This window comes from Penaeus chinensis, chromosome 20, assembly GCF_019202785.1.
Source record: "Penaeus chinensis breed Huanghai No. 1 chromosome 20, ASM1920278v2, whole genome shotgun sequence".
NCBI classification, from domain to species: domain Eukaryota; kingdom Metazoa; phylum Arthropoda; class Malacostraca; order Decapoda; family Penaeidae; genus Penaeus; species Penaeus chinensis.
The window spans coordinates 13,856,593-13,874,092 of NC_061838.1; the positions used below are offsets into that span (position 1 = coordinate 13,856,593).

The following is a 17,500-nucleotide window of genomic DNA, read 5'->3' on the forward strand; positions in this document are numbered from 1 at the left end:
TTATACATTCAAATAATGTATGACACTGGATGTAAAATAACGGTTCTCATTTTCCTTATTTTGAACCATTTGAGCAAATACAGAATATACATGAATTAAAAGTCCTATTTTTTCTAGTGTTGAAAATCATTAACTGGAGACATGAATTTCTTATCCGACCCTTTATTTTACCCTTTGGCCTCGAGTGAACTTATTCTCCTATAGATACTCTTATAAAAAATAATTACCAAACAAACCCTAAAAGCAGACATAAATATCTCACTCATTTACGGGTTTTAGAAACGCACTTTCTCAATAACAATGTTTCCTGTTCTACTCTAAACCACATTCACGAGTTGGCCAAGGAACCGTTTGAATCCCGGCTCATCTTCGTTCTTTCAGTGCTTTCACACAGACTAGGCTGTGAATTTGCAAATCTAGGAACATCTTATATTTTCACATATATTGCATGGGTATGCATGTGATGGCAAGGCCAATCAATTCAGAGGTTTATTCTGGACTAATCGCCACTTCTGCAGGTTGCACAGGAATAGTAAGGCACACACACAAACTTTTAGCTTTGCAAGTTTTTCCACACAAGGTCCAGATTCCTAGTAACATGTGATCAACTACGTATACAAATAATCAACATTTAAATAAAAGCAGTAATAAGATGACCATTACGACTGTATCCAAAGCCAGAGATAAGGAATTCATTAGGATTTCAATTACCTATTTAACTTTTTTCCTTTTGGTTGTTAGCATTCTCTTCCTGTTGTTACTTAATTGAAAGACCTTTTTCTGGCCTGCTCTACTCTATTTTTTACTCATTTTAAATATAAATATCATGGTATGAAGTAAAAGACATAAATTATCTTCATCAAAGATAAAGTAACTTTTTTTTCTTAATATTTCTTGTGCACAACACAAAGGCAGAAAAAACACAATCGACATGACCACTTTATTATAAAAAGGTTGCAATATCACATTTTTTTGTTATATGGAAACACAAAAAATGAAAAGAAAGAGTCCAGCATAACTGTATATTCTAACAATGCAAGATGAAAATCCCTTGAGAAACTGACACGAGCATATTTATCGGTATACAAGGGGGGTTTTCTCCAACTATTGCCGAAAATATTTCTATAATGCTGTTAACACATACAGCACAGCCACTTTCCATAGCTGTACTAAATAACAAGAGGTAAATGCAAAATATATAATATATATTCTTTTCCTCAACACAACCTGAGGTCGGCAAGTACCTTCTGACAAGAGCTAAAAGCAGAGTATATTGTCTTGACACTAAAAGGTTGATGTGTTATACAGTAGTTAGAAGTAGTAGAGCTCCTAAAATGTAAAACAGTTTATATTAAACTCTTATTCTTTCCCTATCTACCTCTGCCATATTAAAACATCATATCTTGTGCTAACAACAGATACCCATACAGGGTGTGGGAGTGCATATCACCTGACGAATCATTTGCTATAAAATCAAAACCAAACCCCAATTATACCGAACATTCATGCCAAACATTGCGACCATTTTAAATAAGTGCTTAGTTTTTAAGCAGCACATGAATCTGCCTTCAGGTACTTTGTTTACATGGGGAGGGCATGAATTCATTTTACACCCGTTGTTGAATAACAGCACAAGATGCTAAAACTTATATCAACAATACAAAATCCTTGTGTGAAATGTATAAAAGCATTCCTATATCTAAATTTCCAAAACAGATCTATCCAAACAAGTTGAAAACTATTACAAAATGTTTAGTCCTCACTATAAAACTGCCTCTGAAATCTTTTAAACCAAGAGCAATTATAAATCTAATAAAAAATAAAACCTTAGAACATGACCCTATGCCAATGTAAAATTACCACTAGGATGGTCTTACTAAAACCGCATTGAACTTAAGTGCATTACTGTCAACAGGCGTAAGGGTGACTGTGACTAAGCTAAACAGAGTAAGTTTTTGCTCCGTCGTCTTCCCATGTTCATCTGCTCCCCAGTACAAGGTTAATGAACTTTTTCCTTTTGACTTGACATGTTTTATGTTCAGAAGTGGAAGCTTGTCTGTGTAAACTCTCTTTACCATTCCAATGTTTAATACCAAAACATCAAAGCTATGATCTAAAATAGCCATCACCATGCCTTCCTCCACCATCTCTCCAGCCCGTTTGATGAAAAGGGCCATGTACAATTCACTACTTATTTCCTGCAAAGTCTTTGCAGTCTGTTTCCTGTCATTGCAATGCTCAGCTTTCTTGTTTACGGCTTTCATGGCTATTTCTGGTTTTCGGCACCTAGCTGGATCAATTACAGCTGCCAGCAAACGGTGAACAATCAAATCTGCATACCGACGGATAGGAGATGTAAAATGTGTGTAAAGGGGAACATTCAGAGCATAATGATGAAAGAGTCTTTCATCACCAAGCACCCCAGTGCAAAAATATCTTGCAAACTGCATTGGTTTACTGCACATAGATGTTATAACTTGTAGCCGTGCAGTACTATACTTATCCTTTCCAACATACTTATTAATCGAGTCGAACAGAGATCCTGAAGATGTAGGGTCCAAGATAATACCCATTGCTGCAAGACTGTCAACCACATTCTTCATGGGATTTGAAATTGGAGGTGGATGACGTCTCAACAATGCTACATCAGGAAAGACTTCATAAGTCTTGTGAGCAACTGTGATATTTGCGAGCAACATAAACTCTTCTATGAGTCTATTACTCTCCTTTAATTCCTGTGTATAAAAGCCATTGGGCATTTTTGTTTCCCAATCAAGATTAAAAGAAATCTTCACTTGATCTAAACGTAGGGCACCATTCTTGAACCTTCTTTCTCTCAACTTCACAGCTAATGACTGTAAGTTGTTAACTACTTTGCTGATGTCCCTGGTTGAATAGCCACAAAATACCTCTGGAATCTCCTCCTTGGTCCACTGTCGATGTGGCTCCTCAATCATACTTTGCGCATGTTCATAAGCCAACTTAACACATGAATGGATGACAGTGCGACCAAACCATTCCCCTAAAATCTTGCCATCTGGTGTAAGTTCCCATATCACTGAAACTGCCAGGCGGTCTTCACCTGGGTTCAGTGAGCAGAGGTTTTGACACAAGACCTCCGGCAACATAGGGATCACCTGCAAAACAAAAACAGAGGTTTAGTAAAACGTGGAAGACTACTGCTGGGTAGCCTAACGAATTTTGAAAACTCCCTCAACTAAGCATCCACACAATTTATTTTACAGGTTATTATTAAAAATTTTAGATCTAAGAATGAAATAATAGAACATCCTTTTCTTTTCAATTTCAAACTACCTCAACACTGGTAAAATAATGGAGGTAACTCCTCTTTCATAAAGAACAGAATATCTTCTGATACTGATACTAACTTAATGTATCAGGAATCTGAGCACTGCTAAAAGTTTTTCTTTAAATAAGAACTAGAATACACGAGAAGAACCATTTTTTTCTTTTAACCCATTGGCAACGGGTATAGAAAACTAAAAAAAACTCTATGCTCTGGCGAACCGCATTGCGCCGACTTTGAGTGCGTGAATTCGGTACATCAAGCCGAATCATTGCCTCCGGGCGCTTGGGCGCGCCGCGGCGGCGGACAGCCACACGCCACATTTCGAGCGTATTGTTATGACGCCTATAGGCGTGACCCGTCGCCATTGGGTTAAATTAATTTACTCAATCCATAAAAACTATAAATCTTTACTTCTAAACTCCAGAACATTTACCAAATTCACTTACTTTCTCAGTGAGGTAGATACTTGTGGCTCTTTGCGACGCCATTATGTCCAACGATGATTGTTCTGGGATGAAGTAACTAACATCTGCAATGTGGACTCCCACTCGGAAGTTCCCATTCTCTAGAGGAACACATGATACAGCATCATCAAGGTCCCTTGCTGTTGAAGGGTCGATGGTGAAGATGCATTGATTTCGTAAGTCTGTCCGAGCAGCTATCTCCTGTTTAGAGAAATGACATTACAATCTTTATCAAAGTTGTGCATATATAAATGTTGTGTCAGTGTTAATTTGCCAACACAAAAATACTAATGCCTTGCTTCTGCCTTCTACATAAATAGTCTCTTTAAATCAGAAGAAGAGGAAGAAAATAATAATAATAATAATAATCTACTAACTCAATTAATACAGGTTCAGACTGACCTCAGCAGGAATAGACCATGGCAACTGTGGCAAGTGTTTCGTGACCTCCTCAGGAAATTCTCTGTGATCAATGCCATATTCCTGTAAGAAAGCTTCAGTCTCAGCTTCAATGTCTCCAACAGCTCCCACATCTCGCACAAGTTCTCTGTTAGGGATAGTAAGAGGATTTTTAAGAATATTTTAATTTCAAATTCTTACCTATCCTGAGGACTAGTACTAAATACCAGTAATAACAAGAAAAAAATTATTGCATTATAATGAGAATCCATATAAAAAATAATAATAAATAAATGATCATAAAGTAACAAAAATAAGATGAATAAGATGGAAACTCCTACATCAAAAATAAACACTACTTACCCTAGGGCAAATTTTGGTTCTTTCCACTGAGTTATCCTTGCTAAGAATATTCTGGCCAGGTAGTCCTGGTTTCTTGCCATGAAGTCTGGAGGACAATGGAACATTGGTATTTTCATCCGTGGGACTCGGTTGTCAGTTGGTGAGAAAAGAGCATAGTTTGGGTTCTTATCAGTAAACAACTTTAAGATACCTGTTGCAGCTCGAGTGTGTTTCATCTCTAAAATATGGATAACATGTGCAGTTCGTTGGACAAATGACTCCCAGTTGGATAAGCGTTGAATCTGGAATACATTTGGCTCTGTTCTTTCTACTCTTTCTGACATTCTTCGCCTATTTCCAGCCATCTTAATTTCTGGATCTTCTGCAGCTGTTGCTCGTTGAGATACTCTTTGCTGACCACCAGACCTCCCTCTTAAATATTTATTTTGCACTGCATTATTGGGCCACTTTTGTTCATTCACTTGATGTTTACCTTCATCCCTCCTCTTTCCAAAGTTTTTGTCCCCTTGTGAAGAGACCGTCTGGACAGGTGCAGTGGGCTTTTTATTTTTAGCTACTGAGGTTTGGTTTTGATAGTCTTGTATCTGGTTGTTACTTTCTGCTGTTCCCCTGACGTCATCTAGTCCTAAAGATTTGACCTTCTCTTCAACCTCACGCTGTAATTGATCCACTGTCTCTTTTTTCTTTTTCTTCTTCCTATTTTTCTTCTTATTTTGCTTTCCACAAGCACCCTGAGTGGTTTCTGTGTTTTCTTTTGCTTCATCCTTTTCAAAAGTATTCATACATTTTTCCTCCTTTTTTACAATATTTACATCATTGGCACTCGACACTTTCTTCCCTATAACCATTTCTGGCTTGCTATCCAGATTCTTACAGTCATCTATATTCTCCTCTTTCACAAATCCTTCAGGAAAGCCAAGAGCTATCTCTTGCTTTAAAGCTGATGTTTCAAAACACTTCTTAACCAGTACACCAGAATCCTTTTCTTTTTCTGCCTCAGATTTCTTGTGATCTTCTTGTGATTCTTCCTTTTGCTTCTGATGAAATTCCTTCTTGTAGGCTTCCCACTGTGCTTGCATGAAGCTCTGATCCTCCCTCATCTGGCTGTAGTCCAGGATTTCACTGCATCCACTTTCATCATCAGTGAAATCACATTCACTCAGTTGATCTGGAGGAACTACAACACCCTTCACTCCTTCCTTGAAACTATCAAAGTCATCTTCCTGAGGAACCTGCTTGGCCTCCTCAAGTGTTGGGCATGACAGGAGGACAAGCTCATCAGCAACCTTGACTGGTTCAGTCTGCAGCACAATCACCAATTCCTGGTTGTCCTCTTTACAGCTCTCTTCATCTGTTTTCTCTTGAGTGCCATCTTCAGAAGCTGTACAGACTTTATTTGGATGACTGGCATCCTGTGTTTTACTTGGCTTTCCTTTCCTCCTCCTCTTTTTCTTCTTATTACCAGCATTCTTTTCTTGTTCTTCTCTCTCATCTTCATCCTCCTCTTCCACAACCACATCACTGTCACACTGAATAATACTTCCTAAACTTTCTACAACATATACACTATCAGAATCATTTCTAGTTTTCTCTTTCTTCTTAGTACTTTGTTGTTTATTAGTGTTGTTAGATAAGGGGTTATAGGAGGAAGCAGCGTCAGCAACTGAAGCAGTTATATTGGACTCCAGCGGACTATATACAATAATTCTTTCATCAATACGGTCGTCTAAATATTGGTCTAATTGATCATAAAGCACCTGCAAAGAAAAATTATAATATTAATAATCAGGGTAAATATTAAATACTGAAAACATATCCATAATAACAGACACAGTGAACAGCATAATTTTTCTTTAACAGTGAATATTAATTTGCTATGTTTTTTTTATTTTCCTAAGTAATAGCCTTACCTTCCACTGGTCAATGGGTTTAATTTCCACCACGACCACATCTCCGTGCAGAGCAGCGTTCCGGTCACGTACCCCGCCAATATAGATGTCCATCCCCCCGTCCTGTGAAAGGTGTAAAATATAGATTGTGTTCCTTCCTAAAACTATGATAAATGCTACCTAAAATCTAGTCCTAACTCTACACCTGCAAACTACTAAATAACAGTAATATCACTATAATCATATCTATATCTTGTCACTGTTATACACTAAATTTTAGATTCTATGCATTTGTTTTCCCTTGCTCTACATTTTAAGAAACACTGGTATGAGTATACCATTCTCTGCCAATTTTATGACAGCTTGGTTTGAAAACCACTGGAAATATATTCATACTTAAATAATTAAATAAATGCTTAAATAAAATACAAATAGAACCTGATGGGGAGGGGGGTGGGGGGGAATCACTGCAACAGGTATTCCTACTTTTCAAAATTTCACTTCAGACCACTTCTCTCTGACATACGACCTACATTAGTGCCAGTTTGTGCAAAATGAAGGAATTTCAAGAGAATTTTCATTTTGATAGAAAAGGCAAAAAGAAAATTAATGCTTGGCAATGATCTTGAATTAAGATAAGATACTGAAGATAAAGAAAATGACTAATCTGTTCGAAGCCATAACAATAGATTGTGCTGGAATAGATTTTGTGCATTTTGAACTTCAAAGCACCTAATTTCAACAAGTCATCAGGAGGATATTCTTGCGTGTTCTGCCTATGATTTAAGATACAAACTATGAATGACCAAAAATATTGTTCATATAGATTAATGGTATCTGTTCCTTCACGTTAAGCCAACGTGCCAAAGCTCCACTTTCAAATAGTGAGGGAAACCCATATAACCTAAGAAAGTCTTTGAAGTGCTTCCTTAAATGACGTATGTGTGATGAATAACCAGGAGTAACCTTTAGGGAGGAAATGCATGCCTGGGTGACTGTGCGAGTGAATCTTACAAAATAAAACTTATACTTACATGCCGATAAAAATGAAATTATACTATTCAGAATTTTCTTTTTCAAAATAAAATACTTCCGTATGCATATACATGTTTGGTTGCATATAATGCCATGACTGCCTATCTATATACATTTAGATTTATATTAATCATATTTATGTAGATTCATTTTCACAAAACTGGTTCTATTAATCTTTCATGAATAAGAAATTGACAAAAAAACAAAAACAGTACACATTTTAATAGAGTAATATTTATCTTCTTAAATTTAGTTTGTATTTCAATGTGAATAGTGCCTTCCTTTTTCTAACTGCCAAATGTGACTCTACAAGAGAGAGGAGGGAGGAGGAGGAGGGGGGGGAGGGGGAGGGGGAGGGGGAGGGGGAGGGGAGAGAGAGAGAGAGAGAGAGAGAGAGAGAGAGAGAGAGAGAGAGAGAGAGAGAGAGAGAGAGAGAGAGAGAAAGAGAGAGAGAGAGAGAGAGAGAGAGAGGGGGGGGGGGGAAGGTTGCTTACAAATCAACCAATTATCTATTACATCTAAATAGATACATGCTGTGACTAACCCTTATCGAAAACTATAAAAAAAACTGAAAAAAGTGATCACCAATATCTTCCTTTCAAGTGAATATCATTATCATAAAACAAATAACCTTCCAGTAACAGTTTTCTTTTATAAAGAAAGACCTTGGCTCATACTATATTTTTGAGTGACTGATAATGTGGTCTTTCTCGATACATTCTATATAAACTACCATCACTGGAATAAAAATTTAAATTCTTCCATTGACTTTTTGAACTGCAAAAAAACAAACAAAAAACATTTAGGACTTAAGTCTACAAAGCTGAGGTAAGTAAGAACTGGATAAAAACGGCCAAACAAGAATGAAACGGTTGATACCGAGAATTACCGGTGCGCTGATATACGCATCTTCGTAATTCTTTGGGTTGATTCTCAAAACACCCTGAAATGGAGGATTGAAAAGGTTACCTATATGTTACATCATGGAAGAAGAAAAAAAGATAATTCAAAATTGCTGTAAAATAAGGAATTTAGCATTCTTCAATATTATATCTATAAATGGTAAATCAGAAATTTCTTTTTATCAACATCAAACAGACTAACGGATATCTATAGACTTTGTCATATGAAATCATTATCATCTAAAAATCAAATCAATTTGCTGTTACATCTCACCTCAATAACTTCTCCTTTCTTGAGTTTCTCCTGAACTTGGAAAAGACTCATGTAGGAGTTAAACACTGGCAAGGGTTTCTTAGCCGACATGTGCCTTGGTGTGCCCACGCTGCTTGGGGTCCCTGCACCGGAGTTCCTGGGGGGGGTGTACCGAGGGGGGGTCGTCCGCCTTGGAGTGACTTGCTCACTGTTCGCCATCCTGAAAAGTAGAAAAATAAAAGTATTAATAAAGATAAAGGAGAAAGACAAATCAATTTGCAAATAAAATCAATGCCAGCTACCATTAACACTATTAACACAATGCCGCCGGGGAAAATGCTGTGCCTATTTTCTATATTTTTTTGTAAAATGTCTGCCCATTGGTGGCTCTGCTAGTGCTTAGCCATAAAGGAGTCAATTAGTAGACCTTGTGACCTTACCCGATTTAAAATGGCGGGAAAACTTATTTTTACTAGTGCTATGAATATTGATGGTGTTATTCTTATTATAAACATTATCATTATTATAATGTTTATTAACATTAGTAACAGCAAAATAAGATAATGTAAAATATTTCGTAAATCAAAGAAAAGGGTAAACGGTCGAGACAGGCAGTACTCATAACTGGTTCATTAGTGACTTAGTACAAGTGTATCCATCTATGTGTAAAAACAATCAAACAAGTATTCACAGTGGGTATAGCACGTGCGTACACGTCATGCCCGTTGGCATTGGGTTAACAATGTATATATTCTTTAACAGGATTTTGATAATTTGAACATAATGGTATAAACATTTGCCAAAAGGGGAAGATACGGTCTTGTCGCCGCACATGAACACTTGTGTGCGCCCAACCTACAAGTTGTACACTTTGCAGAGTGGCAAAGAAAGTCTAAAGCCCATATTTTGAGGCAAGTGTGGTCAGTAAAGAATCTGGATCTAAGTGTCATCACTATAAGCATCAATCCTCAAAATTGCCAATCTTGATCTTTTACAGCTGCCACTGAGAACTGATTATTATTTGTCCATGCACAGTATGGCATCATGAACTGTCATTGTTTAATCATTCAATTCCAGTGTCAAATGCTGATGAATGAGTTCCTAATAAATGAGGATCTGTGTTCTACTTTGATTACTAATTCAACTTTGATGACCTCAAAAATACTGGATGTACAAATTGAATTTCATCAGTGAAAAACACCTCCCTTAAACATCTACCGCTTCCTATATTGTTGCATGACTAAGCCCTTAACCATGTTGTTAACAAATTCAGTTCAGTAATAATAAATAAAATCTAAAGACTTGATCAACATATTCTTAAAAACTGATGGTAAATGTTTAGAAGACATCTGTGTCCAATACTAAACTTGTACCATTTGTGTTTGGCCGGACTTTAAAAGCCTTCAATCACAAATCAAAGCAATTTTTAAGCAAATATGGATAGAAAACCACCAATATAAGGGTGGGAGAGGGTGGGGGGAGGAAAGGAGAGGAGAGGAAGGAAGGGAGGAAAGGGAAGGAACGAGAAGGAAGGAACTAAGGGAGGAAATGGAGGGAAGGAACTAAGGGAGGAAATGGAGGGAAGGAAAGAAGGGAGGTAAGGGAAGGAAGGAAGGAAAGGGAAGGAAGGAACTAAGGGAGGAAATGGAGGGAAGGAACTAAGGGAGGAAATGGAGGGAAGGAAAGAAGGGAGGAAAGGGAAGGAAGGGAGGAAAGGGAAGGAAGGAAGGAAGGGAGGAAAGGGAAGGAAGGGAGGAAAGGGAAGGAAGGAAGGAAGGAAGGAAGGAAGGAAGGAAATGGAGGGAAGGAAAGAAGGGAGGAAAGGGAAGGAAGGAAGGAAGGGAGGAAAGGGAAGGAAGGGAGGAAAGGGAAGGAAGGGAGGAAAGGAAAGGGAAGGAAGGAAGGAAGGAAGGAAGGAAGGAGGGAAGGAAAGGGAAGGAAGGAACTAAGGGAGGAAATGGAGGGAAGGAAAGAAGGGAGGAAAGGAAAGGAAGGAAGGGAGGAAAGGGAAGGAAGGAAGGGAGGAAAGGGAAGGAAGGAAGGAAGGGAGGAAAGAAGGGAGGAAAGGAGAGGAGAGGACGGAAAAAAGGGAGGAAAGGGAAGAAAGGAGAGGAAGGGAGGAATGGGATGGAGGGAAGGAGGGAAAGAGGGAAGGAAGGAAGGAAGGAAGGAAGGAAGGAAGGAAGGAAGGAGGGAGGGAAGGAAGAGAGGAAGGGAGGAAAGGGAAGGAAGGAAGGAAGAAAGAGAAGTTAGAGGAAAAGATGGAAGAAATGCGGATAAAGACCACAAATTGTAGGGATAATGAGGGAAAAAAAGAAACCAAATTTTTTTTCAAAACAATGGAAAAAATGAATAATGAAAAATAAATATTACGAAAAATAAATGTAACAACGCCTTGCATTTTTTTAAAGAATTCTGAGGAATTCCCTTTCCACTAATGGGTTACTGGCATAAACAAGCTTGATCAATTTATCTACATTAATTGTAAATAATAAAATCTACTTTCCAAAATAAAGTCTACCAAAACCAATGATAATATACAGACATCAACTCAGGTAAATTTTTCTCCAATGAGTTTGCAACATATGCTGTTGTAGCGATTTCTAATCTTGCAAATCACACTTTCGAATCCTATCCAGACCTGGAATTCGCCAATCTCCAAACCTAAATAAACCAATTTCATAGCATTTTTTTTTTTTACAGACTTATCTGAAATTCCTGTAGATACTAAATGAAATAAATACGAAATTTCTACATTTTCTCGTAACAAGTGGACTACACAACCTTGATAAAAACTAACAAATTTTGGGCTTCCTCACGAATTCCCCTATTGCCCTTTCATCTGCAATGAGAAGGGTCAAGCACCGACCCGGGGAGGCGTGCAGGCGGCCAGGAATGCCTCAAAATGCAAAAGGAGACACATGGCGCTCCTCTGACGCCCGATGCGTTACAAAACACACTTTTCCCGGAGATTTCACGGACCCTTTTCCCGTTTCCTCTGTACGAACTGATGGTATGTATGCTCACGAGTGCAGGCCTAACGCGAGAACATCACAATCGCAACCAAATTACCTGAAATCATCACAATCGAAGAGCACAGCCTGCAAGCGAAATCGCCGAACACGATCAATGGCCGCTACTCACGCCGGCGAAGAAAACGGGTCGGAGAGAGAACCGCTTTCGAGGGGGGACTCGCGCGTTCCTGCGGGGCGCTCACGTGGCTCACCGATGGTTGTGTAAGGGGCACGTGGCATCAAAGGGTACGTAACACAGACAGACAGACAAATAGATAGATGGGCACAGACACAGGCAAACGCGAGGGAGCAAGCAAAACACACACACACACACACACACACACACACACACACACACACACACACACACACACACACACACACACACACACACACACACACACACACACACATTGCGTAAAATTGCCGCATTTTTAATTAAAGTTGGCTTTCAGATGAAACAGTGAGCACTTTTTTCTTTTATTGCTCAACGTAAAGCAACTTAATATAAAAAATGATGATAGCAATAACGATAACACAACAACAACGATACAATAATAATAATAATAACTCGTAAAAAATAGCTAATAAAGGAATAACTTTGTGGTTTACTATGTAACGCTTCCCCCAAATACCTAATGAAATCCTGGTTTAATTCGATTACAAAAACAGTTTTTTTTCGAAATATGCCATACATTAAAAATTACATTAAGTTCTTTTTGGGGGGGGGTATTGGGACAGTCAAAAGTAAGGCCTATGCGTAAGAAGCCTAAACTTTGCATGATGGATATAAAGTTGCTTATAACACCTACAAAACATGACATGTAGACCCAACAGATTTACTGACAATGGAATCCAGGTTGATTTCCAAACTGTTGTCTCATTATCAATAAATCTTGTATCAACACAGTAACACAAGTAATAAATTTTGTATATTGTTACGCATTTCGCTTATTTGTTCGGGTCATTTAACTAAATATATAAGAACATTTTACATTCAACAGTATAAACACACACACACACACACACACACACACACACACACACACACACACACACACACACACACACACACACACACACACACTGGTGGATCCAGTCATCATATGGAAAGAAATAGATCGAAGCCGGTAAATATACTGATTACCGCATTACAACAGACCGTTTTTGTATTTCGTGGAAAATGACTATGGCTACGATCTATAAAAACGCCCATGTAAAATAAATGTCTTATGTCCGACGTTTTTTTTATTTTTTTTTTATTTTTTTATGCAGTGCTGGAATCATGGTAGTAATGTATGAAATTATTAAAACAAAACAATAATTAACTCTCACACATTGAATATTTCATTCGTCTCTATAAGCACGTATGCATCAAGATGGTAATATTCTAAATGGCTTTAATATAAAATCCATGCCATATTGTGTGGGTTTAGTGTGACTTGTTTTCGTTATTTTAAACGGCCTTTTAGTCTCATTGAAACTGTAGGCAAAAGGGAGAGATAATCAAGAAAAAATAAAGGTTCAGCTGAAATCAGTTTTAAGGAAAGCGAAACGTCTCAAGGTTAGTTCATCACTGTGAAGGAGGCCTTTCATAGCCCGGCCTCTCCTGCGCCTCACTTCAGACCTGCGTCTCAATACGATAGCTAACGTATTATATTAAACCCCAAATGCTAATTCTAAATCATGGAGTGAGAGAGGATCGTGCAACCGACGCTGCCTACAAATATACTCTAATGCCTCACGCATGCTGTCTCGGCTTCAGAACATTATGCTTTATCAACATAACAGTAAATTTAGTTTTGTGGAATCGAGTTGTCTCTTGTTCGGACCAAAATTTGCACAACACAGTACAATAAATAGTACTCCGAGCCTAATATACTTCCGCCAAAAGTGGAAGAGGTCGCATAATAAATGTCAAATATTAGTATCATTATTAAACGAAACTCGTCATGAAATTCAAGCAAAGACGGTTTTACTTTCTCGGCTCTCGTATCTAACGTTGACGGACAAAACTGTCTAAATTCTCAAGTAAAGTAAAATAACATGGACAGCAGATCCAAAATCGGCTTGGAATTGGTGTAATGTTAATCAGAGTATCATGAGTAAGGGGTTGAGGTTCTCCATGACCAAAAATTAATAATAATGAATAATGATAACATTTTATGACTATAAATCTGTAATATAATTTCATTGGCCTGAACTCTAACCTTTTCCCATACAGAAGTTCAAATTAATTATGATAATAATGTGAACAAAATAACAAAAACTGAACAAAATAACTTACGTTAACGCTGTTACACTGTCACTGCCAAACACAAAATGCCACAACAGCGCATTTAGCGACTGTCTGGGTCGGCTGCCGATACACGTTCTTTACGCGTTCGCCGTGTTCTCTTCCGATATTTTGCATTAACATTCCATTCGCTTGACGCGTAATTTATTCCCAACCTTCTTTTTATTTAATTACTTTTCCTCTACTTCAACTGTTTTCTGACACAAGGGAATAAAATCATAAAAATAAAGTGAATGTATTGGCATCAGGTGCATAAACCTGTAACATCAGAAATAATCAAGCCGTATGTTGCATCATGTGTCACCACTGATAAGATTGAGGATATCAATGAGCGTGCTATGACGCAGAGTTTATAATAAGATGTCCTTAGCTAGTTTTTACCGCACACTCCACCAACACACATTTAACTCGACCTCTGTGACCTAGACATCGTCAGAAACAAGGTCGGCTTTAGTAAATTACCAATTTATGCCGACTCTTCCCCCCGCCCCCCCACCCCACCCCTCGTACTGCTACAGCCGACAGTGGTGTAGTTGCTATACAGTAGTTACCCTGTTCTTTCAATTCAGCTATAATTTCACCAGCCTTTCTAACAATGAAGATTTATCATCGGGCCTTGAGGGAGGTGACGCGGACCAGCTCATTTCCGAAAATATCCGCTTATCTACTCTTCTGATTATATTGTGAGGAAGACTAATGGCAACGGAAGGACAGTAAGGAGGTAAATTTTTGGACGAATTCATTAAAGGAATGAAGAGGAGGAGAGGGAGAGGGAGGGAGGGAGAGGGATGGGAGGGAGAGGGAGGGAAGGAGGGAGGGATGGGAGGGAGAGGGAGGGAAGGAGGGAGGGATGGGAGGGAGAGGGGAGGGAAGGAGGGAGGGAAGGCAGGGAAGGGGTTAAGGAGGGGGAAGAGTGGGGAGAGGGAACGAGGGCAAGAGGGACAAGGGAGAGGTATTGAGGGAATGAGGTTTCTCGAGAGGGTGGAGGTAGGAGGTAAGGGAGAGGTGCTTTTGGGAGAGGGAGAGGGTGAGCAAGGGTGGGACGACGGGTGAGGAAAGTGGTTCTGAGGGGGGGGAAGGGATGGGTTCTATGGGGTAGGAGAGAGAGAAACAGAGAGGATGAGAGACTGAGATGAGAGAGAAAGGAAAGAAACAGATGATGAGAGAGAGAAGAAGAGGCAGATGATGAGGAGGATGAGGAGAAGATTACATGAAGAGAGTGAGACGAGAGAGAAACAGCGCAGATGAGTGAGAGGAGACGAAACAGATGAGAGAGAGAGAGAGAGATACAGAGAGAGAGAGAGAGAGTGAAAAACTGACGAGAGGAGTCTGAGAGGAGATGGGAGGAAGCCCGGGAGAGAAGGAGGCTTGTGGGAGAGAGAGGGAGGAGAGAGACGAGTGCAGAGAGAGACGACATGTTAGCGAGGAGAGAGAAGGAATAAACAGAGAGAGAGAAGAGGTCGAGGAGAGAGACTGTGAAGACGAGAGAGAGAGAGAGAAGGGTGAGAGGGTAAACAGAGAGGAGAGGAGAGAGTGAAACAGTGGACGAGACGAGAGAGAAACAGAGAGAAGACGAGAGAAGAGATAAACAGAGAGATTATGGAGAGACGAGTTAAACATCGAGAGAATCATAAATGGAATTAGGTGCAGGAGAGAGAGAAACTGAGAGAGAGTCAGATAGCGAGAGGATGATGAGAGACGTGAGAGGAGAGAAACAGGAGAGATAGAGAGATTAAGAGAAATCAGAACGGATTGATTTTTATGAGAGAGAGGAGAGAGAAACAGAATGTGAGAAGAGATGAGAGAGACTACTGTGACTCGAAGAAAAACATGATGAACGAGAGAGAGTGAGAGAAGAAACAGATGAGAGATGAGAGAGAGATGAGAAGAAACAGAGAGAGAGGTGGTTGGTGTGTGTGTGTGTGTGTTTAGTGTGTGGTTGTGTAGTAGTGTGCGTGTGTATTATGGTGTGTGTGGTGTGTTAGTGTTTACTGTGTGTCAGGTGGATGGAGGGGGGGGGGTGGGGGGGGGGAGGTGGTGGGGGGGGGGGGGGGCGGGGGTGGTGGGGAGGGGGGGGAGTGGGGGGTGGGTGGGTGGGAGGGGGGTGGGGGGGCGGGGGGGGGGGGGGGTGTTGGGGGGGGGGGTGGTTGGGGGGGTAGGGGGGGTGGGGTGGGGGTGGGGTGTGTGGGGGGGTAGGGGGGTGGGTGGGGGGGTGGGGTGGGTGTGGTTAGGTGGTGGTGTAGTGTGTGAGTGGGTGTGTGTGTTGGTGTGTGGTTGGATGATAGATATAGTTAGTGCGCTTAGTAAACAGATATATACCTCCACCCGCCCCGATCACTACCGAAATACCCCCCCTCCCTGTATTCTCGCATTATCTTTGCAAGCAGTCTTGGTATATTATATCATCATAAATCGCTCACGCTTTTTTCAACATAAAGGAGAGATAGCGATCGTCTTCCCAAGTAGTGTGAAAGAGAGGAGATCTAATATCCAAATATGTCCCTAGGAAGCCGACGCGCTTTTACTCTGAATTTTGTGTGTCGCTCATTTCTTCTTATTTTTTTTATATTATTTTCGAGCATCTCTATATATAGATATTCTCTCTCCAAGATACAATTTTCTAAGTCTTATTATCTCTTTTATCTTGTCATAATCCCTAATTTATCAAATCTCTTTTCTCATTCTCTCTCTACTATCTCTCACTCACACTTCATAGACAGAGACAGATACACCCTAAAAAAAAAAACCCCTTATACCAAAAAACTAAACAAAACATCATTCTCCACAACCCCACCAAACCAACACCTCACTCACTACTCACACTCTCACCCCAATATCTCTATTTAATCAAAAAAAAAACCTCACACTACCTTCATCTTCTCTTTTCTTCTGCAATCCTAGAATTATTCTCCATTTCATCGAGCCATTCATATTATACTCATTATCTCTAATTCCAACACATAATAAAATAACAAAATCTCTCCCCTTTAGCACTTCAGCTCCCCCTTAATATATTCCTTTAGTATCCCAATTCTTAGATCGCGCAGCACAACTACTATACACCATAACACTACACTCACTCACTCACACTCTCTCTCCCTCTCTCTACTAACTTCTCCACTTCCCCCCATTCTCAAATCTATCTTAACTCACTCCTCTATCAATCATCTCTCTCCTCTTCATCAATCTCTCCCACAACAAACCCAACACCCTTAAACAATTCACAATTCCACTCTCTACACACACAACTACAATTCAAAAACCCCCCCCCCCCCCTCAATAACAATAACCTCCCCCCCACTCTTCTTTTAACCATTAATATTCTCTATTTGCAACTATGAAATTATTTTTTACAAACTTCATCTTCAACTAGCAGAGTAGTTTATTATTTTTTAGATTTCTTTAGATTTATTTTCTAGAATTATAGATTACTTTCATGTGATATACCCAAATCATTTATCAAGATTTTCATGTCTTTTGAGGAGGAAGAGAGAGTGAAAAACAGAGAGAGAAACAGAGGAGAAGAGAGAGAGAGATGAGAGAAGATGGTTGTGAAAAACAAGGAGAGTGAGAAG

The 17,500-nt window shown here is 39.4% G+C and overlaps 1 protein-coding gene across 1 annotated transcript in view; it reads right to left on the bottom strand.

Moving 5' to 3' along the window:
• Window positions 1–928: 928 nt before the first annotated feature.
• The window catches only part of LOC125036259, a 115,207-nt gene continuing 98,635 nt past the window's right edge, over window positions 929–17,500 (bottom strand). The window contains exons 6-12 of the mRNA XM_047628739.1: window positions 8,637–8,835; window positions 8,350–8,403; window positions 6,447–6,548; window positions 4,537–6,293; window positions 4,177–4,321; window positions 3,757–3,975; window positions 929–3,137 (exon numbers count right to left, since the gene is read on the bottom strand). Of these exons, the coding sequence (XP_047484695.1) occupies window positions 1,863–3,137; window positions 3,757–3,975; window positions 4,177–4,321; window positions 4,537–6,293; window positions 6,447–6,548; window positions 8,350–8,403; window positions 8,637–8,835 (3,751 nt within the window). The 3' untranslated portion in view covers window positions 929–1,862. The remainder of the gene's footprint in view (window positions 3,138–3,756; window positions 3,976–4,176; window positions 4,322–4,536; window positions 6,294–6,446; window positions 6,549–8,349; window positions 8,404–8,636; window positions 8,836–17,500) is intronic.